At 45.1% G+C, this 25,842-nt stretch overlaps 1 protein-coding gene across 8 annotated transcripts in view; it reads right to left on the bottom strand.

Moving 5' to 3' along the window:
• Positions 1-24,755, bottom strand: part of Mtmr14 (myotubularin related protein 14) — a 43,547-nt gene extending 18,792 nt beyond the window's left edge. Inside the window, exons 1-9 of one of the 8 annotated variants that reach the window (XM_034511585.2) lie at positions 24,471-24,755; positions 21,932-22,080; positions 12,312-12,420; positions 8,451-8,526; positions 8,096-8,156; positions 6,160-6,282; positions 4,941-5,014; positions 1,554-1,624; positions 1,012-1,086 (exon numbers count right to left, since the gene is read on the bottom strand). In XM_034511585.2, the coding sequence (XP_034367476.1) occupies positions 1,012-1,086; positions 1,554-1,624; positions 4,941-5,014; positions 6,160-6,282; positions 8,096-8,156; positions 8,451-8,526; positions 12,312-12,420; positions 21,932-22,080; positions 24,471-24,626 (894 nt within the window). In that variant the 5' untranslated portion in view covers positions 24,627-24,755. Of the gene's footprint in view, positions 1-1,011; positions 1,087-1,553; positions 1,625-4,940; positions 5,015-5,254; positions 5,382-6,159; positions 6,283-8,095; positions 8,157-8,450; positions 8,527-12,311; positions 12,421-21,931; positions 22,081-24,470 lie in introns of those variants that run through there. The other 7 variants (XM_076940229.1, XM_034511588.2, XM_034511589.2 and 4 more) reach the window with 7 other exon arrangements.
• Positions 24,756-25,842: the final 1,087 nt, after the last annotated feature.

Here is a 25,842-nt window from a genome sequence, read left to right as displayed (position 1 = left end):
CCTGGAACTGGGATGGGTGGGTTTTGAGACAGGGTCTTCTAAGTTGCTCAGCTGGCCTCACACTTGTAATGATCCTCCTAAGTAAGAGATGACAGGCATGTGCCCCAATGCCTGACTTTCTGTGTGGGGACATGAGGAGGAGATACACAAGCTGTGGGTCCTCTGTCCTCATGCATCTTCCAGAGTAGATCTCTAAACCTGTGACTACAGCTCAGTGGAAAATTCCACGATAGATACACCCAGGGGGTTAATGGGAAGGTAGATCCAGGCATCCAGTCATCAGGGATGGGGAGAGGAGGCAAATCAGGAAAGTCTTCCTGAAGTGGACACAGAGCCAAATCCTGAAGGGCAAGGTGTCAGCCAGACAGGAGGAAGCTGAGAGGAGGGCAGCCAGGCAACAGAACAGGACTTGGGAAAGGTGGCAGAAGAGCTACTTGTCCTGTCTGAGGCAAGTGGCAAGCAGAACGGGAGACTCCCAGCAGCTGTCAGCTTGTGACAGTTAAACAGTGTGGAGAGCCAACTCCATCTTTAAGGGTTCTGCAGTCAAATGAGGTCAGGCAGCTCTGCACTTCTAACAGAACACATTAAAAAGAAAAATGAAAAGCTGCTAAGCCCAGATGTGGAAAAACAGACTTCGTGAGGTCCCCTGGAAATAGATCCCTCTGGTGGACGAAAATCATGGAGTTACATTCCAAAGACTAACTCTCCAGGTCAAAAGCACGTAAGGAGTGTTGTGTTGTGATGGTGCACACCTTTAAGATCTCTGAATTCAAGGCTGGTCTGAGGTCTACACAAAGAGTTTCAGGTCAACTAGGGCTATATAGTGAGACCTTGTGGGGGGGTGGGGGAAGCACATGCAAAAAGACAATTCAATAGACAAGCAGTTCCTCTTTGTCTGGGTTAGGGGATGTCAGAATACCACAGCATTTGCACAAGGCTCTCAAAGGATCGGAAACAGAGTCCCTTGGCTACACCATCTGCTTTATACTGCCTGCATGATCAGGGCCTCACCTGATACTGGCTCCAGTCAATGTTCAGAGATTGAGTCAGGAAGTTGGGGATGTTCAATGGGGCATCGACATAGTCCTAAGGACAGAATGACACTGAGATGTAATTGAGAGGCAGATATACTTGTGGCAAAAACAGGTCCTAGCTCTGAAGCTGAAACAGCCCTCCATAGTGCTTGCGTTCTTCTGGGACAGATGCTTGGGGTATTCTGGAACAGCTTAAAAAGCAAAGTGACCAGGTCATTATGGCTGAAGGAAGTTTATCTGTCAGAAGCTGAAGTATTTGAAGCTTCAAGAAGCAAAAGCAAGCCACTGGAGGCTCCCTGCACACGATCTGCAACCTGAAGAAACAACGCTGCTTCCAGGCAGCCATGAAAAAAAGGGAGAGGAAAGGCTGTGCTGTCAGACATTCACACACACATGCAAGCAGCAGAGGAAGACATACTAATTCAGGCAATAACAAAGAAAAGGGTAGTATTCTCCCTGCGAGGATGACTTTGTGGTCTCCTGTTACAAAGCAAGATAGTTGAATATTGTTACACATACCTGCTTCCAGTTAAATACGAGCCCTTCAGCCATGTAATCCCGATCTTTATATTCCTTGAAGAATTCACAGCCTGGAAAAGGAGGTAAAGTTACATTTCCTGTTCTGGTAAAAGAAAAAAAGCTTCTGAGACAGCCCTAGGTGTCTCAGAACTGGGTGCAAAGAACTCACCCAGCCTTCTAACCTGGTGGCCTTGGGCAGGCTGAGGTTGATTGGAAGGGTGAGATCAACAGCCAGAGCAAGCTCCTGGCATCACTTCATTTCTAGCTATACAAGGTCCCAATTGTCCCCAACACTGTGTTCCCTGGTTACTAGCGATGCCTCGCTCACTGCAGGTTCTTTTTTATTCTACAAGCCCAGTCATAGCAGGAGTCCATTGTCTTGCAGAAGTTGAGGCATCCTCTTTGAAAATTACATAGCTTGAATTATACAACTTTCAGAGAGGACTGCATGTCCATACTTACTCCAGAGACATGGACCATGCCTGCAAGCTAACAAGTGCTCAGTTGACATCACTATCACCAATGCAGCAGGTGAAGGTACTTTCTCTATTATTCAAACTCCCAAGAAATTATCAGGTGAGACTTTAGCAACACAGGTAGGAACTGGGCAGAGAGGAGGCTTTGGAAGCAAGCCCAACTTCAAAGTGCAGTTTTTACCCACACCTGTGATTAAATTGGTGAATATCATAGAGCCCCAATTTTCCCACTTGTGGGATGGTTGTTTTAGGCTGAAATGCAGTAATGTATGTAAGATAGTATAGTCAGTTGCATAGCTGCTCAGGTACCTGTAACATTCAAATGGCAATACATAACTGACATCACATGAATCAAAGCTTCCTGGCTTAGTCAACTAGTTTTGTTTTCTAGAGACAGAGTCTATGTAGCCCAGGTTAACCTGGAACTGGCTATGCAGACCATGCTGGCCTTGAACTCACTGAGATCCATACCTGTCCCTGCCTCCTTAGTATGCCACCATGCCAGACTCAGTCAATTCTTGCTCTGCAAGCAGCACCCAGCTGCTCTGGTTATAGCCTGCCTTTTTCAGACAAACATACCCACTTTGTTAGTGGGTACTCCTGTGGCATCAAGTCACAGGGTAGGGGAAGGCACTTAGGGAACAACTTCTTAGAGTGACTTTAGAGTTCCTTAGCTAAGGCATATGCTGACGACAGCAGGCACATGGCTTTGGCTACACAAAATCCAGTGAGAGTCTAGAAGGTAGCAAATTCTTAATTCTGTGAGAGGCCAGAGGCTGAGTGCCAGGGACTTCTGGGCTTGCCTCGGGGCTAAAGAGGGCCTCTGAGGAGAGGAAGATAGGTTCTAGCCCATGTGTCCAACTTGGCTTTCATTTCACATACTAATGCCCCCATACTCAAAACGGACTAAGAAGTCAGGAGATAATCTTTAGCCACAGCACCTCAGCCTATTTTAGGGTGCCTTACCAGGAGAAAGAACAGCTGTAACTATCAGAGGCTTTGAGGCTTATGAGCCTGGGCTAAGAGGAGACCCCAATTATCTCTAAGGGCACCATGAAATTCTCCGCTTTTCTAAACCCTGACTGCTAGATCAACTCCACAGGCCCCAAGCTGAGTTATGACAAACCCTATGATGCACAGTTTTTTTGAGAAACTGACAAAATTAAAACAAACAGACATGGTACAAACCAGTTCCTGATCTCATTATTATAAGCTTCTGAACCCATGAGTAAGGACAAAAGCAGGGAAGAGTAACACTTCACTACAAAGGAAACAAATTAGTCTTGTGCAATAGAGTTTGGCCCCGTCTCTTCTTATGCTGTGAAGGAAGAGTTGGGAACATTTCCAATACTAGCTAAACTGATACTATCCACAGTCCCCTGTGAGCCTTGAAGTTCTTATAGGACCCAAGTGACAGTCCTTAAAGGCCTAAGGTATCTTATGATTTTCAAGAACAGCAATTTCATTTCATAAAGTGACACAGGCATGAAGAGAAAGTTAAGAACACAAGCTGTTAACTCAATTTTTCTGTCCCTTTACTCTTTACGGCTATGTCTGGCTAGTTTTCATTTTGGCTTGTCCTTTGTACCCCCTTCTTCTCAACACACAAAATTATCAGACAAACGAAGTACATAAAAATCTTGATGGAAATAAATTCAGATCAGTCTTTATTTTCTGAGGCTGTGGTTTCCCAGCAGACACTCCCACAGAGCCACTGATGGCTCTAGCACAGAACGCAAGGGCACCAAGTGAAGACTGGGTGCTTCTGAATTAAGAAACCTTTGTCTCAGTGTGCACCCGGCAGTGTAAGCTCGATGCTATCTTTATAACTTACATCAGCCCAAAGTTGCTCTTAGGCAAGAGAAAGTTTCAAAAGCCTTCTTCCCAAACTCCTCATAAGAACTGTAGTTTTCAGAGCCTAACAGGGTTGAGTCTCTCACTTTATTCTAAACCAGGTGCCATTATTCCCATGGTATAAAGGAGGGAAATGATTCTCAGAAAGTTGAGGGGCTTATTCCAGGAAGGGCAGGGAGTTATACCCAGTCCCACAGGGCACCAAACACACAGCTGGCAGAAAAGTGTCACAAGACTGCACGGTAGACACTGAGGACTATCAAGTGTGGGTCTGAAGACCATCCGCCGTTTGATGAGAACACTCACAAGAACTAGCTGAACTTACACAGCTCTGAGAGAGGTTATAGCAGCCTGCTACTGGCTACATGTCTCTAAGACTAGGACAGAAAGTCCCAGCCCAGACTGAAGACGATGACGGCAGTGTGGAGAAGTAGAGGTTTTGGGTGGGGAAGGCATTTTTTGCTATGATCCATGTTTGGTGAGCAGGCAGGGACAGTGGGAACCAGAGTGTCACACAGCTCCAGCTTCCATCGTGAGAATACAGCTTGGCCAGAGGGAGAGGCAAAGTGGCTCGTAGACACCAAAGTGCCCGGCATAGGGAGGTTGCTGTATAATTACTGATGACAGAGCACTGGTTTTCTGTCCCACGATCAGCACTGTCTGGGGACAAATAGCTCTGAACATATACGAGAAGGCACACACTCTCTGGGTCCAGCATGAACGATGGCTGACAGAGCACAGACATGTCATTTCCTCAGATGTGCAAGACCTAGTCTTTAGGAGAAACCCCTAAGTTAAACTTTCCAAGTACCAACTACTACCTGAAGGGGCCTGAAGCTCAGAGAAGTGATGGTTTTCAAGGTGGCTCATGAGTCCCAGGGTCAGATCCCATCCCTGACCGCCACTACTCCCTAGATTAAAAAGACTGCAGGATCCTGTCTGACCCTCAGTCATGACCTGTGTCATCTGGGCCCAGATGTTCATGCTGTCCGATATAGCTCCTCCCACAACGCTTCCAGGATACATATGCACAGGAACTTTGACCCTGGTCTCCTACCTGGATATGGAATAGAGAGGAGAGTGAAGTTTGCATAGCGCTGGGCTTTGTCCACCTTCTCAGAGGAGGTCACACTAAAAGACAGGAACACGTGTTATGGTATCCCAGCACACGCACACACAACACACACACTTTCCCAAGTGAGTGTTACAATTTCTTAAAGTGAACTTTTTGCTAAAAAGCTGTCTCTTTCAGACTTCGGAATGATATCCTCAGCAGCATACAATTAAATGCTCTTCCCTGTCCCCATCTGAACAACTCAAATAAGGGAGGTCTTTTTTCACTCTAACAAATCAGCAGGCCTCAACCAGTACCCAAGGGTTGGAGGAGAACCTTCCATATCATCAGCTCCATGGAGGCATGAGGCACATCCACTCCTGGTCCTGAGGGTGGGACAGAGCCGGGCAGTAGGAAGGACTTCTCTACCTCCAAAGGCCACTCCTAAACATGGGAACATGTAGCTCAGAGTATTGCACACTTGTCATCCCAGGATTTGGGAGGCTGAGCTAGGAGGATCCTCACAAATTCAGGGCCAATGGGGGCTACATAGTTAGTTCAAGGCTGTATTTCAAGACCATATCACAAAACAAAAACAAACAAACAAAAAAAAACCCCAAAACAAAAACACCCCAACCCCCCTAAAACAACAAAAAAAGCAAAACAAAGTAAAAGTAACAAAAAGAAAAATAAACAAAAACTCCCACAAAAACAAAACAAACAAACAAACAAACAAAAAAAACTAACGGGGCTCAGAAGACAGCTCAGTTGTCAAGTATTTGCTATACCAGCATGAGGACTTGAGTTCAGATCAGAGCACCTATGTAAAAAGCTGGAAGTGGCTGTAAACACCTGAAATCACAGTGACGTGAAAGAGACACACAGGAGGATCTCCTGGCTTTCTAGCCAACCAGGGACTAAATTGGCGAGTTCCAGGTTTATGAAAAGACTGTCTTGAACACTCAGGTGGAGAATGACTGGGGAAGACATCTGGTATCAGTCTTTGGCCTCCATGCACACGCCACCAGCACGTGTGTACGTGTATGTGTACAAAGGGATATCAGAACCTACTGCACAAGGCTGTTTCAAACGCAGTGAGAGGCTGCACAGACAGCCCTCACTCAAGCCCACAAATGCCAGAATGGCCATGCACTGTGGGCCAGCCCTGAACAGTGTGAACACAAAGCCTGAGACTGCTTCTTGGCAGATGCCCTGTACTCACTTCATGCCAAACTTCACCTTCTTGTTCTCCACCATCAGGTCACAGATGTATCTGACTGATAGGTATTGAAGCAGTTTGATATCAAAGCCTCTCACCTTATCAAAAAGGTGCGTGTCACCACTTCTGAAATAAACAGCCAGAGAAATCGGTTGAGACAGGTTGACTCCGAAGCATGGGCAGGGAGCTATTTTAGGAAGTATGGATGAAAACTTGTGTTCGAGTCTTCAGAAGCTGAGGGCAGGGGGAGGGAAGGTGACTTTCCAAGAGATTATCTCTATCTTGGGACAGTTTTCAAAGAAGAGTAATTTGCAGCCAGAGTGGGAAAGAGCTTTCTGCACTGCTTGACATTAAGCAGAGGACTCAAGATAATCTCCAGCTCTCAAAGGCACCGAGCTGGCGGCTGAGACTCTAAACTTCCATCAGAGTTCATCTTCACCTCCCTCTTTTCCTTCCATTTAGGACCTTTTTAGTCATAAGCCTTATGGATATAACAGGTTGAAAATCTTCAACCAATAAAGACCTTTTAGGGTGATTTGACCAACTGACTGTGAAATACTAGGTAAGTGAATTCCTTCTACTTACCAGGCTGAAGAAGGAAGAGGTAGAAGAAGTAGAAGAAAACATTCAAATTCTCAGGCTACTACTTTCTGTCCAGCCATGCAGATATGACAGCAGTACAAGGGTTAACAGTCACAGCAATGTAAAGTTTTTAATGCCTGCTGCTTGGTCACTGCTGGCAGTCAGTTGCCTCACTAAGAACTGTGTGCTGTAGATGACCTGGCCAAGGCAGAAGTCACCTGACCTTGGGGGAAGCCAAACATTCTAGATCATAAGCCAGAGCTATTACTTTCAAAGTCAATGGCAGAACCCAGGCTTAGCAAAGTACCTGAGCCACAGTGTGAGCAGCAGATCATACTAGGGTGCCACCTAAAGACTTTTCCTGTGGCACCAACCACACAAACGTGGTTTGTAGTCTTGTTTATTACAAACTATTTGAAAAGGTGCAGAGTGTGAACCAGCCTACTTTTTCCCTTTAAACGAGTTCAGTGCTGTATGTCTATAGTCCTAGAACTTGGAAAATAGTGACAGGACCAGGACCTTGGCTTTTTAGGAAGTGCAGAGCCAGGCTTGACTACATGAGAACTTGTCTTTTAAGATTTGTTTTATTTATATGGGTACACTGTCGCTCTCTTTAGACACACCAAAGAGGGCATTGGATCACATTACAGATGGTTGTAAGCCACCATGTGGCTGCTGGGAATTGAACTCGGGACCTCTGGAAGAGTAGCCAGTGCTCAGTAACAGGTGAGCCATCTCTCCAGCCCCAAACCTTGTCTTAAAAAGCCAAAACATAGAGTCAGCCATTGTGGTTTTATGAGACTATCTCACCTCAAATGCTGTTTTCCCTGCGCGTGTGCGTGTGCAAACACACACGCACACGCACACACACACACACACACACACACACACACACACACACACACACAGAAGGAAAAAAAGAAGGGTGCATGTGACTCAAAATTCAATTGTGGAATATAGTTGTTACACAAGGACTTTACCCCAACCCTGTAATTCAGAGCCAGGAGTGCTGAGTGATACCTGGCAGGTTCATACTTGGCAGACTAGCTGCATCCTGACATTGTGTAGGGCTCTAAACAAAGACAGACATCTAGGGCCAACTTTAGACCAGCAGCACAGAAACCCTAAGGTCATTATGTGCTGTGACCCTGGTTAAAGACTGCTCAGGTTCATGAAGCTGCTGTGCTGGGTGGGTTTCAAAGTGCTGTTTTGGGGATATGGAGTTGAAAGATGAGGGCAGAGAGCCAATGCACTTATCCAGACCAGAGATGAATACCCCCTGCCAGAGAGTATGGCTGCCATCAACCAGCCAACCAGCCCTGACCCAAGCTCCTACCCACAGTGATCCCGCACTGACCGAAGAACAAAGTCCTCTTCTGTGACATCTTCTGTATTTGCCCAGGTATCATCTGCTCCCCCTGCCAGAGAAACCAGTCTGTCAGCACTGAAGCTGGTGGCACCCTTGCTAGGCCAAGTGGAACCAACCTGCACCATGTCCAGGTTTAGCCCTCATGTTTCCATTAGGGCAACATGCCTACCTGTTTGGCAGTCTGCTTTGTCTCAGAAGTGAATCCCTAGTTTCTGCTCTGGAGTGCTTTGGTCTCTACCCTGTTTATCATACCTTCTCCTCACACTACTGTGGCTGAGGAAGGACTAGTCCCTCTGATAAGGTTTTCCATTCTTAGACCCATAAAAGGCTGTTCAATATTCACCTGAGAAAAAATAGTTGTATCCAGAGCGTCCATACAGCTCTCCCCATCCAGCCAGTGTGGCCGACCTGCAAATATGCTGGGAGACAAACAGCAATTTCAGGATCAGATGACTTCTGAAGCATGCAGAGCTAAGGAATGCCTGGTGCTTCTTACCAGCATAGAGATCACCACAGCCAGTCTGAAGTCTGCTTAGAACTTATTCGCCTACAGACTCTACCAAAGGGGTCTCTCCCCTAAATTCAAGGTACCAGTGGTCTATCAGTGATGAGAGTAAGACGTGGGGGATGTACATGTATGCCAGGTACTAGGCACAATTCTGTCAGGTGACACCATCTTCTCACTGAACTCACAAGGCCATAAGGCAAACATAGCAGGCAGTAGACAACTATTTCACAAATGAAGAAAGGAAAAACTGGCTCAGGGAGGTTAAGGGGTGTAAACAGTCACAGAATGTGGAGCAGGACAGGACAGTTGGCCCAGGCTCACACACCTTCCAGGGCCTGTTACCTATTATTTGGAATTTTTTTTAACATAGAGGGCAACTTTTATACTGAGAGAAGCAATTAAAAGAGAGATACTTGGGTCTTAATTTTTAAAAAGAAATTATTAAGCAGTCATGATAATAATTTCAGCACTTTTAAGATCAGAGGCAGGGCCTGGAGAGATGGTTCAGCGGTTAAGAGCACTGACTGCTCTTCTAGAAGTCTTGAGTTCAATTCCCAGCCACCACATGGTGGTTTACAACCATCTGTAATGAGATCCAATGCCCTCTTCTAGTGTGTCTGAAGACAGCTATGGTGTACTCATAAGCATAAAATAAATAATCTTTTAAAAAAAAAAGATCAGAGGCAGGGGCATCAGAGGTTCAAGGCCAGCCACAGTTATATAGTGGGTTTGAGGCTAGCCTGGGCTTCATGAGACTATCATAAACACACACACAGAGTTCTCTATGAGATCAAAGTCAATCTGGACTACATAAGTTTTAGGACAAAAACAAAAAAATAAAACAAGACAAATAAAACCCATATCAAGGAAAAATAGTAGCTATTACTTGGTTGCCTTTTTTCTTTCTTTAAACAGGGGCTGTCGGAGATGGAAGCCAGGACCTTGTACATGCCAGGGCAGTTCTCTACAACTAAACTAAATCCTACCTCCTTCCTTATTCTTTTACTTTTTCCTTATGACAGGGATCACTCTGAAAGCTGAATTCTATAAGCTAGGCAACAGCACCTTCAAACAGACTGTACATGTGTATCTGCATGATGTGTATGTTCGTGGGACAGTGTGTACCGAGATGAGTTTGCTTTGTTCTCTCCGCCCACCTTTATGCGAGTTCTGAAGATCAAACTCAGGTTGCCAGGCTTGTACAGTAGCCACCTCTCTTTACCCAGTGAGCTATTTGCTGACCTATAAACTTTCATTACTTAAATAGTTTGTTGAAATTCAGCAGTGGGTCGAGGGGAATGGGAAATGTCTAGTGACATGGAAACAAAAGCCCATCTAGTTTGACCGCAGGCTGGGAGATCTGCACCAGTGCACTAAGACAAACAGAAGATGTAAGCTGACAGACCAAAGTTCATTTCTGAATTGGTCCCACAATCTGCAGTATAAAGTGGTTTTCTGGGCTGGAAAGATGGCTCAGTGGTTAAAAGTACTATCTGCTCTTCCAGAGGTCCTGAGTTCAATCCCCAGCAACTACATGGTGGCTCATAACCATCTATAGTGGGATCTGGTGCCCTCTTCTGGCACACAAGTATATATGCAGATAGAGCACTCATACATAAAAATAATCTTAAAAAAATTAAATAAGGTAGGTTTCTGAAAGCTTACAAAATACTGTCTACTGCAGGGTTATCATCCTATGAGGTAACAGAAGTAATGTTGGCTCTACATGAAATGGATAGGGAACCACTAGATCAACTCTCTAGCAACTCTCTAGCTCTTGCTAGGGGCGAGAGTAGGCAAACCATAAAGCTGGGTATCACCTGGAACTGGCTAGGGGTTCTTGGAGATATAGCCTGTTTGCACAACTGCTCTTCTGTATTTGAGCTCCAAACAGCAACTTAGTCCTCTGCCAGGTCCCTGCCAGAGACCACTACTGCTCCAGGGTAGCTTTTTCCCAAAGAGTTTACTCATATATGCTGATCCCTGCTTCAGAGTCTGTCCAGAAGCCCATGGAGAAGGGGTAGAGCTGAATTTCCTGCTGGTCTAAGCAAAATGCACTATGGTGGGGGCTACTTAACTTTTTCTGGGTCTAAAAGCATCCATAAATCAGCTGAAAAGTGTCAACTGTTAAGTATGTTAGCAGAGGCTTGAAATCTTTCGAAATCTCCACGTTTGGAATTGGATACTGGATGAGGGTGGTTAAGGCCAATCTGAGCTATAAAGTGAGATCCTGTCCCAAAGTAAAATAAAATTAATTGGTAAGGTACTTGTAGTGCAAATATGAGAACTTTTTGGGTCCCCAGTCCCCTCGTAGAAAGCCAGGTGTGGCTGTGCACGTCTGCATACAATCCTAGTGCTGTGAGGCAGAGAGAGCACATGGCTAGAGCTGACGGGCCAGGAGCAGCACGGATGCTCTAATCCACACACTGTCTCAGAAGAGGAAGAGAAAAGGGACTGAGAAATGACCCAACATTTGGCCCCTAGCTTTTAAGCATTTATGTGCACACATAGGCCACACATGCACACACATTAAATAAATGGCAAGCTTGGTAGATCAGGCCTGTAGTCGTCCCAGCACTTAGGCTGAGGTAAGAGGACTGCTTTTACTTTTCTTCCTTCTTGCTTCAGAGACCTGATGAGTAAAGGAAATTTATTTGCTAGGATTTCACAATCCATTGATAGAGTAGGTCTGAAAAGTCTTATCTGTTAAAGAGTCTCAACCTGCCACATTCCTAAGGCACGAGGTTTAAAATGATCCTGGAGTGGGAGTGAACTCTGATGGAAGCTTAAGAAATATCCCAGGACTCCGGGGCTTGGGGGGGAATGAGGCAGAAAAGAATGCTATGAGTTTAAGGGCAGCCTGGGCTACAAAGCAAAACCCTGTTTTTCAAAAATAAATAATCAGGAGCCACTTTGTATCCCCAAATGAGAAAGCCCACTCAGGTGTCTGCTTCAGCTCAGAGCTGAAATTATGTCAATGCCCCCACACTGACCCATTTACAAGGCCACATCAGGGGTCAGGATAAAAGTATTTCTCATTCCTCTGTGTAAGACACAGGCTGACCCTGAACTCCTTGATCCTTCTGCTTCAACCTCTCAAGTATTGGGATTACAAGCGTGCACTGCCATGCCCGACTCAAATCCAAGTTTTCTTGTTGTGTAAACTTGGTCAAGTTATTTAACCACTCTGAACCAAAAAATAGGAAGACAAGTAAAAGATTCTATCATGGAGCTACGCTAACAGACCTAGTGAACATATGAACTTCAAGGGTTGGGACTTTTGTCTGCTTTACGGGAATGACATATCTCAAAGTCCTGAGACAAAGTACACATTCAATAAGTACATGGCTAATCACATGGCTGAAAGAAGGGACAAACAGCAGAATATTACCTGATTTAATCTGCTCTTCAGAGTAAGCTGAGGCCATATATAGGCAGTAAGAGAGCCAGGATCTGACCTAGGCAATCTAACTCTATAGCATGGGGCAGGGAGGCGCTGATATTACATCCCTTCCCTATCTGAAATCTTCCCTCAGGCAGAATGATCCATTTCTCTGGCCTGTTTCCCACACTGTGAGATGTCCAACAACCAAGTATCCTGACTTATACAGTTAGAGAACAAAAAGGCTCTACAATTTTGCATGAAGTCAGTGATCAGAACAGGGAACAGCAAATGATGCTGTGTGTGGGCCTTACCTTGCCTTTGAACAGGATCACTGGGCAGACAAAGCGACCTCTACACCTGGCCATTTTGCTTCGGTGGATGAGGTCTTGCAGCTTGTTCACCTGCACAGTGCTCTGAAACCTAACACAAACAACAACATGAGGTCAGCCAGGCAGTGACACGGGTGTCTGTTCACACAGACGCAAAGGAGGCCTACACTTGTATAAGACTCTCTAGAATTCTGTTTTTGAGTCAAGATCTCACTACATAGCTGAGGCAAGCCTTGAATTCAGGTGTAACCCAGGCTAGCTTTAAATGATAGCCTATGCTAGCCTTGAATTTGTAGCAAACCTCTTAGCTCAGCTTCCCAAGTGCCAAGATCACAGACATACTCTACCATGCCAAGTTTTAGTCACTGAAAATTTAGCAAATGCCATTATCATTATTCCTAAATTTCAGATTGATATATTGAGTTTTTCAGGAAAAGAAAAAAAAAACACCTAATTATAAGTATTAAAATCCAAGTTACCGCCGGGCGGTGGTGGCGCACGCCTTCAATCCCAGCACTTGGGAGGCAGAGGCAGGCGGATTTCTGAGTTCGAGGCCAGCCTGGTCTACAGAGTGAGTTCCAGGACAGCCAAGGACTACACAGAGAAACCCTGTCTCAAAAAAAAAACAAAAAAACCAAAAAATCCAAGTTACCCTGATTTCAGAGCCTTTCCAATGAAAACAATGAAAGCCAAAATAAGTTAGCTGGGTGTGGTGGTGCATGTTTGTAATCTCAGCCCATGCAAAAGCCTGAGATAGGACTCAAAGCCAGCCTGGATGACATAGTGAGTTCAGGCCAGGCTGAGTCACAACATGAGAGTCTGTCTCAAAACGAGGACCACATAGAAAATCCTCAATAAAACCCAAACAAATGAAAAACTCCAAAAGGAAATGAGCTTCAGCACGCTACACTAGCACCAAACAACACTTCCTAGATAGCAAACAGCACTGGAGTGTGCATGGTGCACCTAAGAGAGGATCCCACTAGCCAGCCAGGCTACCTGGTGAGTGAAGGCCAGGCTTAGGGAGACACCTTGCCTCAGATAAGGTGGTACGTGAACTGCAAAGGCCTCTGCCTCCACAGACACATGCACAGGTAAACATTCACATCCATACACCACACACAAAGAGAAACAAACGGCAGGGAAGTCAGAGCTGTACAGTGAGTCCTCAGAAGGAAGGCAAGTACTCTTAAGGGACTGAGCTTTGAGCCAGCCTTACAGAAAGCTCAGTCCCTTCCGCATCCTGAGCCTTCAGATGATCCTGTTACCACACAGCTCCTCAGGGCACATGCACTCTCCTTACACTGTTTCAGGAGAGGGAGGGAAGTTAGTGACACTCATGGATTTGTGGCTCCTTTGAGAAGCTGAATGGTAATGCAGATAATCCAAGTTCAGTCTTAGGCTGGTAGTATATACCTGTTCTCTCTGCATTCAGGAAGCAAGGGCAGGAGGATGGCCACAAGTTCAAAGCCAGGCTGATCCACATAGTGAGTTTCAGGTCACCGAAGACCTGTCTTTAAAAAAACAAAAGAAGCCAGGTGTGGTGGCACATACCTTTAATCCCAGCATTCAGGAAGCAGAGACGGGCAGGTCTCTTGAGTTAAAGGCAAGCCTGGTCTACAGAGCAAGTCACAAGACAGAGCCACACAGAGAAACTTGATTACAGGTGCTGTGAGTTCATGAATGCAACAGCTCTGATTATTTTTGAAAACTCGACTTCAATTTCAGATGCTTCCACTTTACAGTAATTACATCTCAAGCTATAGTTTAGAGACAGGAGCCTTTATATATTTTCCTTCAAATTGAGCCGTGAAGAGCTGGGCATAGTGTTGCATTCCAGTAACTCCAGCACTTGGGAAGTGGAGAGGAGAGGCTCAGGAACCTGAGGCCAGCCTGGACTGTAGGAGATCCTGTCTCAGATGGACAGCTATGGGTTGTTTTTGTTGTCACTGGGGTGTGTCTCTGTGTGTTACATTTTGCCTTAGATTTTTGTTTGTTGTCAACCAGCCTGCCTACACAGGTCATGTTGGCCTCTAACTTGCTGTGTGGTCCAGCCTGGCCTTAAACTTGGGATGTCCCAGCTTCCTGAGAGCTGGGACTACAGGCATGTGCCACCATGCCCAGTTTTTTTTTTTTTTTTTTTTTTTTTTTTTTTTTTAATTAAGGTTGCTATGCTGGGTTTCTGTTTTCAGGAAATGAGGGTTTTAGACAGGGTATCCTGGCTGAGGATTATTATTGGCAGTGAATGGAAGAACAGTCAAGTGTTTTAAGGTTGTGGTTCCTGGTAGGCTGTCCACGCTCCCACGGATGGCTCTATACCTATGTGAATAGACTAGATTCAGTCAATACTTAAAAAGAAAAACAATTTTAAAAGGACAATGAGGTTGGGAAGTGGGATAGGGATACAAAAGAGAGGTCTGGAAGATGAGGGATGGGAGAAGCAGGACAATTAACATGCACTGTATACATGTATGAAAGTTTCTAAGTTTAAAATATACTTTACAAAATCATATGCCATGTCTAGGAGCAGCTACATGAGATCTCAGTTACTTTGGTGGGAGGGGCAAATTTGGGAAATCACAAATCCAAGTTCTGTCTGAAATACAGAGTGAGGTCATGGTCAGCCTCCAAAATTTAGCAAAACTCAAAATGACAAGAGTTACTCAGATAGTTCAGTAGGTACAAGTTCTTGCCAAAAAAGCCAGACTACCTTAGTTCAATCCAAGGACCTCATATACACAGGGAAGAACTGGCTCCATAAAGTTTTCCTGTGAACTGTACCTGAATGCCCCACCTCTCACATCATATACAAACATAGCAGTAAATAAAATTTAAAAACAGAGCGTTCTGGTATGACATTTGGCCACCATGTGTGAAGACCTAGCTTCAATTCCCAGAACCTAAAAATAACAGTGTGTGTTTCAGATTGGGGAGAATATGTCTTTAAGTAAAAGTTAACTTAATGATCATGAAAAATAAGTCAGGGGTTGGGAGAGGGAACTCCTCCTATGTATGGAGCCCCTCTCTTGGTAGCTTTTCTTACACACATTTTTGCTCTGCAAAAGCCCAAAACTAAGAGGTTTAAGAGGATGACCTCCGGCCACCCTTCCCCCCCCCCCCCCCCCGGTATGTTTTTCCAGGAGGTCAAATTTAAGATATCATGTTTGCTAATGGAATGTTATTTCTTTGTAGGAGGAAAATGACAAGCTTTATGGGCTAGGGTGCTTGTATCAAGTACCCACAGACAGGATGGCATGGGCTCACCGGCAAACCCTGCAGCTGAAAAGCTGGATGCTGCTGCTCTCCCTGCCTTAGTTTCTCTATGACATATAAAGGCACTTAGTCCAAAACAAGTGTAATGCTAAACTCTAGGACTATGAAACAGAGCATACAGCATGACTTCCAGTACTCAGCTTCCCAACTACCTGGTCACCATTCCCTTTTTTCAGCCTTGTCAGCACTGTCTGTCCACTGGCCTCTTAGCTAGTTCACAGCAGTTACCTCTGGACCCGGTCCCAGAACATGGGATGCAAAGACAGAAAAATTAGGAGTTCAAGCCTTAACTACACCATGTTTACAGCTACCCTGGGCTATGAGAACCTATCTAAAAAACAAAAAGGGGAGGCTGCTTAGTCATTACACGCACTCACTGCACAACTTTGATAGCCTAGGTTTGGATTCTAGAACCTGTAACAAGCTGAAGATGATCTCATGTGCCCTTGTAACCCCAGAATTGTTGGGAGGCAGAGCAGAAGACTGATGAGGTTTGCTGGCTGCCAGCCTAGCTGGAAAGAGCTCTCATTCAGGGAGAGACCTTTCTTCAAAGGAATAAGGTGGAGAGTGATAGGTGAATATGCACTATTCTCTAGCCTTCATGCCTGGGCACAGGTATGTGTACCACCCCTAACTTGTACCTATACCACACACATATACTACGTTCACACTTTTCTTTTAGGTCATAAAAACAGAAGTGAGCATGGTAATGCACCTTGGTAATCCTAGGACTTAAAGAGGAGGACACAGGAAGGTCAGGAATTCAAAGTCATCTTGACTGACAATTCAAGGCCAGGTTGGGTTATGTGCTACCCTGTCTCAAAAACCAAAAGCAAAACATTCTTGCATCAGATTCTCCTAGGCTGCATTCAGGAAATTCTCCTAAAAGCTGGCACAGAAGGCTGAAGCAAGAATTCCAGGTCAGCTGGTGCTACATAGTATGAGATCCTGTCTCATAAAAGTATCCCCACCACATACCAACAGAGATAGGAGCAGCACAGGTATTAACTCTGAACTTAGAGCTCTGAACTGATTTTGTGTTGCTGCTCTTGAGATGTCTATGTCCGCCAGACTGTCCTCAGCCTCCTCCTGCCTCAGCCTCTCACAGACTGGGATTGTGCCTGGCTGGATTCTGATTTTAGTGTAAGAACATTCATTTTCTATTATGCTAGATCATGGGTTATCTGCCTGGCCACTACTCAAAAGAACCAGTTCCGTTTCTGCTTTCTCACTAGTTCCTGTTTTTAATCTGTCACTTGCCAGTGAACTGTCTGGCCTATGACTATACCTGAATGAACACTGTATGCTTACACATTTTTATCTACAACCCAGTTGAGAGATTTCTTTGCTGTTTATTTGCTCCTGGGGACTGAACCCAGGGCCTGTCCCTGAGGTAAATCTCTAGCCCCTCCTTTGGTATTATTTAATTGGTGTTTGGTCTTCATGAACATCATTTGCTTACAAAACTATTTTTAAAGCATGGTTTGGTAATAAATGGTCACAATCTTATTACTCTTGAGGCTGAGGCAGTAAGAGTAGGTGTATGCAGGCAGTAAGTAGCCAACAACCTACATTAGGAATGTTGTACAGTCGAGGCCAGCCTGGTCTACAGAGTGAGTTCCAGGACAGCCAGGGCTACACAGAGACCCTGTCTCGAAAAACCAAAAAAAAAAAAAAAAAAAAGACTGTTGTACAGGTTTAGGAAAGCTTACCAGAATTGATGTGACGACAACAATATTCTCTGGTTTTGGTTGGTGGTAGTGTTTTTGTTTTTTTTTTTTGTTTTTGTTTTTAATTGTTGGGTGTTTCTTTGGTTTTTCCTGACAGGGTTTCTCTGTGTAGCCCTGGCTGTCCTGAACTCACTCTGTAGACCAGGTTGGCCTCGAACTCAAGAGATCCACCTGCCTCTGTTTCGCCACTGCAACCGCCACCACCACCAGCAGCAGCAGCAGCAGCAGTCAGGCTTGTTTACTTTTAAAAGCCCTTTAAAAAGATTGTATTTGTAGAGGGAGGGAGGGAGGAGGAATGAATGTGAAAATGGAAGCATACATCATGGTGCGTGGTAGTCAAAGGGCAACTTTGAGGACGTGGTTCTCTCCTGATACCTTGTTTTTAAGGGAGGGTCTCTTGTTATTTTTGTCACTATGCTGCAGATCGAGTTTCTGGTGAATTCTGCTGTCTTTGTTCCTATCTTGATGGAGGAGCTCTGGGATTACAGACACTGAGTGCTCACTCACACCTGACTTTTTATTTAACATGGAGTCAGGGGGTCAGGACTATAAGACAAGTGCTATTCACCTGCTCATACATCTCGCTGGCCCTGGATTTTTTTTTTTTTTTTTTTCTTTTTTGGGGGGAGACAGTTTCACACTATGGCTCAGGATGGCCTGGAACTCACAGCCTCCAGACTGAATCAGTAACCTCACCCGTACTTTCCCCTGGCTATGGCTCTTTGTAGACTGCCAATGCTTAGTTACACCCACCAGGCCAGAGGAGGAGAATTTCACTAGTGGGACTTTACCTATTGGATTCTTGGGGTCCATCACAGAGGCAGCTCAGCAAACATTCAGAGCAGACCCTCTGGCCCTCCTGGACAGAACTGGGGAAGTTTTTAACTAGACCAAGTACTTACTTTCTGAACTGAGTTACACCCTGTCTAACTCAGTCTATTCATGTCACAGTAACACTTAAGAAGCATGCAGTTATATTTCTTCTCATCCAATTATACCCAAATTCTCTTCCTTTCAACAAATACTCAGTGCCAACTAATGTCACTTCAATATAAAATAATGACCATGTAAAGAAGTAACAACTAACTACGAACTCTGAAGCAGGGCATGCTGACACGTCTCTGTGATTCTAGCTATGTAGGGCAAGAGGAGTCTGAGTTTACGGTCAGCCTAAAACATTTAGCCAAGATCCCATCTCAAAAAGAAAAAAGGAGGAGCCTAGCGGTGGTGGTGCACTCCTTTAATCCCAGCACTTGGGAGGCAGAGGCTGGCAGATCTGTTAGTTTAAGGCCAACCTGGTCTACAGAGTGAGTTCTAAGCCAGGGTTATACAGAAAAACCCTGTCTGAAAAAAAAAAAAGAAAAAAAAAAAAAAGAAAGAAAGGAGAAGAAAAGCGAGCTAGAGAGATAGATCCATGCTCTGCTCTTCTAGAGGACCCAAGTTCCATTCCTAACATCCATACCAGGAAGTTCACAACCACCTGGGATTCCAGCTCCAGCAGGACTGAATGTCTCTGGCCTTCATTGGTACCTGGACTTAGGTTCCTATACACAAACACACACACTTTTAAAATTGTTCAAGGCTCCCCCACCCCCCCCCCCCCCCACATATGTTAACAAAGCCCTTCAAGGGTACCATAGTGCTCTTTTCCTGGAAAGTGAGACAGATTGTCATGGACAAGGTGGCAGTAAGGAAAAGGCAAACAAGTGGACAGAGGAAATCTTTCTCCTTACTGACTCTTGGGTAAAGGGAAATTGCCTCTCTGGGCTTCAGCTTTTTTCTCTGTAGGATCGGGGTGATACTGTATTTTTCATAGGTGACATGAAGGATGTTAAGTGTGTGAAATCCTAACTCATGACAATCGGAGAGCAAATAATCACTTCTCTTCCCTCTCAACACAGGATCTCATACAGTCCTTGTATCAGACTTACCTTGTAGCTAAGAATGATGTAGTCAGTTCTCCCCTGGGATTACAAGCATGTACCACATTGGCCAGTTTATAGAGTGCTAAGGATTTAACCCGGGGGCTTCATGTATGCTAAAAACAAGTACTCTAGCAACTGAGCTATTATCAGCCCCTAGAAAATTCTCTCTTTAATGTTAGAATGAATAAGCACTGAACATGTTTCTTTCAGGACACACAACCAACCATAACTGAGAGCTAATTAGAGAATGCTGAATTCTGGCTCCACCTCTGAGGTAGTAAGTCAGATTCTGCAGTAACAAGATCCCTTGGTGGTTCGCTCACATGAATGCTATCAGAGGGCAGAGGGTAAGTGCCACACAGCACTCACAAGAGTAAGAAAGGGGAAGCTGGGTTGGGGCAAGACATGGTGGACACTTCTAACTTTATCTCTTGGGTGATGAAAGCAGGTTCATGAGTTCAAGCCCAGCTTGGTTACATAGATGACAATGCTGGTAGCAAGTGACTGAGAGCAACTGAGAGATGGTTACAGACTGACTGACTGTAGCTTACAGGACTATAAAAAGGCTAAGTTTCCCTACCCTTGGAAGGGAAGTTACAGAAGAACTAAGGTGCTGTAGTGAACGAAGCAAAGCCCTCAGCCCTGGAAATGCCTGGGGAGGATGTGACAGCAGTTCTGGGATCTTCACAGAACAGTAATACACTAATTTTTCAAGAGATGGGCACTCTTCTAGATATCCCTTCACACATAAGAAAATAAAGGCTTCAGTCTTAAACTCCTCTGACCATGCTGTTCATCTGCTTATAAATGGCTCTTCCAACATCTGGCTATAGAATATAAGGCACCTAAGGAGGTTTGAGAACGCAGACTGTGGAAACTGCTTTAGAAGGTCCAGAGGGGGTCCTGCAGTCTGGAGTCTTCAGTTGTGCAGGTGTTACTGATGAAAAGCACTACACCATTCATGTTCCAGAAGCCCACACTCCTTGGCAATGATGAGTGCTACACTGAATTGAGCATGGTGGCTCACACCTGTAACCACAGCACATGAGAAGCTGAGGCAGAGTAGATAAAGGCCAGCCAGGACTACAATGTGAAAAGCAAGCAAACAAATGAAACATGAGAAGGAAAGAAAAGGGAAAGGAAGGAGTGTGAAGGGAAGGAAGGAGAAAGTAGAAAAGGCAGGGCAAGGCAAGGAAAGAAAAAGCCTATTCAAAAGTTGTCCTTAAGGGAGCTGGAGAAATGGCTCTGCAATTCTACTTTTCCAGAGGTCCTGAGTTCAATTGCCAACAACCACATGGTAGCTCACAACCATCTGTAATGGGGTCTGATATTCTCTTCCGGTGTGTCTGAAGACAGCAACAGTGTATTCACATAAAATAAATAAATCTTTAAAAAAAAAAAAAAGTTGTCCCTGAGAACTCTGGGGAAACACTGCGGCACAGGCCGTCTATCATGAAGTCGTCTCACCACCCCACCAGGGAGGATCAACCATCCTGTAGGTTTGCCGACAGCAGCGCTTCACAATTGTTTCTACACATATGAATTAATTACTTAGGCATCTTGGTATGCTGTGATTTTGACCCATGGCTCTAAAGCCCCAGAGTCCATGCTTCCCACAATGTCTTGGGAGACAATGGCTTTGCTTTGAGCAGCAGGAGCTGACCCATCACCCTCATTCACAGGGCAAAGATGATATAGCAGCTCCTGGAACGTCCTTAAGACCACAAGCAGGGAATTTAAGGGAAGAACCAGGAGCAGACGTGGAGCCTCAGTGTTGTGAATAATTATCCATGCCAAAGAACCACAACCCTTTACTACCCGATGAGATAGTCCCATATCAGGTGTTTCAAGTGTGCTCTGCTGTGAACTGTTACTCTACGTATAGAGCGCTGAAGCCTGGGTCAGGACTCGGTGTACATGGCAGCTCTCATTTAATTCTTACAACAAACACATCAGGCTTGCATTAGCAGGATTTATCATCAGGAACTGCACAAGCCACTTTTCTAGAATTTAAATTAGTCCTTGCAAGCCTTAATAAGGAGACCAGGAATTACCAAAGAAAAACTAAGGACAAAGAGAATGAATAACTTGCCTAACATTAGTAACAGAGTCAGAAAATGGATAAGCAGGATGCTAACTGAAGCAGTGTGATTGTAGGCCTAGGTTCTTAAGAGACACATATGGGAAACACTCCTAAGCTTGTCTTGAAAGCTGGACATAGTGGCACAAGCCTGTAACCCCAGCACTTAGGCAGTGGAGGCAGGAGGATCAGAAGTTAAAGATCATTCCACTGGCTACAAAGTGAGCGCATGGCCAACTCAGCTACATGATATCCTACCTCAATAAAATATGATCTATCTTGATATATATTCCTTCTAACTACACCTACTAAAAACAAAGGTGGCGCTGAAGTTGTTCAGAGAGGTGAAGGATGTCTGTTTCCTTAGGTCAATGAAGTCAAACACAGGGGTGAAAGAGAGCAGCAGGCCTGGGCTCTCCACTTCTCATCTTAAGCTACACTACATGGTCAATCAAACTCAACCCTTAAGTAAATAAAGAGGCCAGGAACTAACCCCACCTGGGGAAAGTGAGCATGCCCTGTCCAGTCTCCTGACCCTGGAGATGAGCCTCTGAGGTCTACCCGACATGCACACTACAGTCACAGGATGCTCACGTGTCTTTCTCTTTCTCAGAACTCTCATACTCCAGGAACACGATGTGGCGGGGGTAGTGGCCGCAGATATCACCATTCACATTTGGAATCACGCTGAAACAGTAGTCACGGCCAAATAGCTCCAGACATCTCTTCTCAATGCGTTCAACCTGCATAGAGAAGGAGACTTGAGCCTGAAGAGAATTCTTGGGTTCTGAGGCCATGAGCATTAAGTGGCCCATGATACAAAGAGACCACTGGGAGTAAGCACTTCTGTGATTACCATTCAAGGTTGAGAAGAAACATGATGCTGGGCCACAGGTTCTTCTATGTAATTCATATGTGGTATGCTTCAGATGGTACCTAAACCCGTTAGCCACACTGCACATAAGACTGTGTGCAGTCAACATGGAGAGAGTCTACCGTCCATGAGATGTAAGAACTTTTTATCCCGGCTGAAGCAGGAGGGTTAAGAACTCACAGCCAAGCTGGGCTACTTACTTAGTGAGACCTTGTTCCAAAAACACAAAGCAACAGTGACTCCTACTTTAGGTTACTATTATAGCTTTAACACATTATGTTCCTTTATCACCAGGTTTTTGTTTTGTTTTGTTTTGTTTTGTTTTTTTCCTTTCTGTTCTACAGCCCCAGGCTAGTATTTAAAGCTCCAGTCAGCTGGGCACAATGGTGCACACCTACAATCCTAGTACATGGGATGTTGAGGCAGGAGGATGCTGAATTCAAAGACAGTCTGGGACACACACACACATTATATATATATATATATATATATATATATATATATACACACACACACATATATATATATACACACACACATATACACACATACATACATATGTATATATCAAGACCATGAAATCAACAACTCCTACAAAAATAAAGAAGCTCTAGTCAGCAAAATCAATAAAAGCTGCAGACAGTTGTCTCTTTATATACTGTTTATAAAACTGAAGACAAGGCTCCCTTCTAAAATTAACCCTTTTGTTCACAGTACAGTGAAAAACCTACTGGAAAAGCTTACACCCTGTAACACATCAAGAACTTTGCAAGAGATCATGAAGTCTGGAGCAGTATTAAGACTAGTGGTGAAAGTAGGTTTAACTTGTAAAACACTAATCTTCACACACATTTAAGAGGGAAGTGAGATCAAAATCACGTATCTCCTACAACCACTCAAAAGATTCCCCTTGAAGCCAGGTGTGGTAACTCACACGTGTATGTAGTACTTGAGAGGCTAAGGCAGGAGGATTATTAGTTACAACCCATTCTGGGATGTTGACTGTGAAGCCAAGCCAGGGCCACAGACCAAAGACCATGCCTCAAAACACGCAAGATTGGTGATGTATCTCAGCTGGTAGACTGCTTGCCTGGCATGCATAAAACCTGTGTTCAATCTCTAGCGCCACATAAACCAAGCATGAGGGTAAACACCTGTAACCCCATCACCTAGGAAGTGGAGACAGGAGGATCGGAGTCTACGGCTGGCTTTGGTTTGGATATGTAACAAACGTAAGGCTTATCTGAGTAAATACACATTACAAATCCTAGGATCTGCCTCCCCAGAAATTGTGACTTAAGAGAATCTAAGACCAGAAATCTTTGTGTTTAACAATAGCTCCAAATGATGCCAATTATAATCTGAAAGGTACTTAGTTACCTGGTGCAATAATACCACAGTATTACTGGTCTTTCTTAGGTTACCTCAGAGATTAACAGAAGATGCCTCCTGCAGCATGTCCCAGCCCCTAGGTAACCTCTGGGGCCAAACCAGTTTTATGGCCCAGGATAGAGATGAAACCCAATGTGTAATGCTAAGGCTGCCACACTGGGAAAAAGAAATGGCAGGGTCTACCAGCGCTGAAGTAAGTATGCCTCAACCAGACCAGAAGCTTTCTTTTCAGGCCTGGTGATGAGGGCACAGGGAAATTCCCGGGGTTAGGGGGACAACGACAGAGACTTCTTTCTGATAAAAGGAACAGAAAGGGAGTGTGGGTTGTCTTCCTGCTCTACAGGAAAGGAAAGAGAAGGGCCTAAGTCATGCTGGCACCTTATAAGGAGGTGACACACTCCGTTGTTCTCTGGGCTCCATAATGCCACACTACCCCAGGTTCCTACTCTGATCTCTGGTCCAGAGGAGTCTCTTCTCCATTTTTACTTAGATTTGGGGGGTTTTGTTTATAACCTGTTGGTTACGCCTAGGCTCACGAAGGGTAGCAATCCTCGCTAGTTCCTATTGTCTAACCTTTGCACCTGGCCCAAAACTCTGACCCTTGCCCTCCAAACCCCTTGTCAAAAGCAAACTCTCCCCACCCCACCCCCCAAAAAAAAAAAAAAAAAAAAAAACCACAAAGAGCCTCGGTCCTCCTCTGATGTTTAGCCGGATCCTTACTCCCTGAGTCCACATCCTGGATAAGTTCCTCTCCTGTGCCTCCCCACGGAGGTCTCCTTACAGCTCTCCTCCCATCCCTAACCACAGTCTTCCCTCAGTAACTCAGGCCAGGGACCAGTTCCAGGTCGTTGCACCTTTGGGGCTCACCTTAGAGCCGCTCTTCCCGCCGCTGTCCTTGGCACGGTACTGAGTCCGGGAGAACTCCTCCAGCAGCTCCCAGAGCCCCGGCTCCTGAGGCGGCGGGCTGCCCGAAGAGTCGGTGGAACCCGCCGAGGCGGTGGCGGCGGCCCGAGCACCCGCCATGCACAGCCTCAAGTCCCCTCAGGGAGCCTTCACCCAGCCCATGGCACCTGAAGCTCAGACTCCGGCTCTAAAACCTTCTGAACCCACTCAGCCGCCGCCTTCTTCTTCCACTTCCGGCCCCGCCCCACCTCTCCGGATGTTTACTCCTGCCTCGGCCAATCAGAGCCCAGGGCTTGTGCCCGGCCCACAGGTCCCCAGCCCACCCCTGACGCGGAGGGATCCAAGTGGCCTCAAGGCGGGGGCCGCGCTCCGCCCAAGGGGTTTCCCCGGGGGAAGCCGGGCTAAACCACTGCGGCTGCGGGCCGGGGGACGGCGGGAACCATTGGCGAGAAGAGAGGAAGGAACCGCCGGAGGCCTGAGTTAATACCGACAGCTAGAAGACAAGAGCTGCACGAATTAAAACAGCGTTTCTCTTCCTCTGCTCTTATGGACGTCCCTGCCAATATAGCGTGGTCCATCACCCTATTTATTGAGGAAGGTGTTTGAAAACTGCCGCCTTCTTCTTCCTCTTCTTTTTCTTCTCCTTCCTCTTTTCTTTAAAAGGATTTTCTAGCTGGTACTAGTGGGCAAACGAGGATGAAGCATGAGAATCAGGCATTTGAGACTAGCCTAGACCATACCTATGTATATCTAATATATACATATATTAGATGTTTACAAAAATGTAGATAATAATTAATGTTCCTTCACTTTTCTATTAGCTGCTTTCATCTTTAATCAACACATGCCAATCTCCTGCTCAATTCTTCCCTATCTAGGGAATTATTATTATTTTATTATTTATTATGTATTGGGCTGTTGTTTGTTTTGTTTGTTGTAGGAAATTATTCATGGTATAGCCAAGGCTAGCCTTGAACTCCTGACTCACCTGCCTCCACTTTCCCAGTGCGGAGAATCTCAAATATCAGTCCAAAATCCGTAGACTTGTTAGTCTCAGATGTGTGTGCTGTCTACCCCCAAGTATCAATGTTTGGAGAGAAGGTGTTAAACCTTCTCAAGTATTATATATCTGAGGTAGAATTGCTCATTTGGCCATCAGTTAGACAGTTGTCAAAGGCGCATGGCAGCCAGCCACTTGCTTAAGCTATAACGTATGTTCTAAGAAAACGCTCAAAATGAAATTATTGCGTCAAAACATAGTAACTTAACATAGTGTCTTAAAGTATTTTCTTAGATTTGTAAAGAAATGTAAAAGAAACACAAGCTACAACCACCA

The sequence above is a fragment of the Arvicanthis niloticus genome, chromosome 9 (genome assembly GCF_011762505.2).
Source record: "Arvicanthis niloticus isolate mArvNil1 chromosome 9, mArvNil1.pat.X, whole genome shotgun sequence".
Classification (NCBI taxonomy): Eukaryota; Metazoa; Chordata; class Mammalia; order Rodentia; family Muridae; genus Arvicanthis; species Arvicanthis niloticus.
This window is presented reverse-complemented; position numbering and strand designations above follow the sequence as displayed.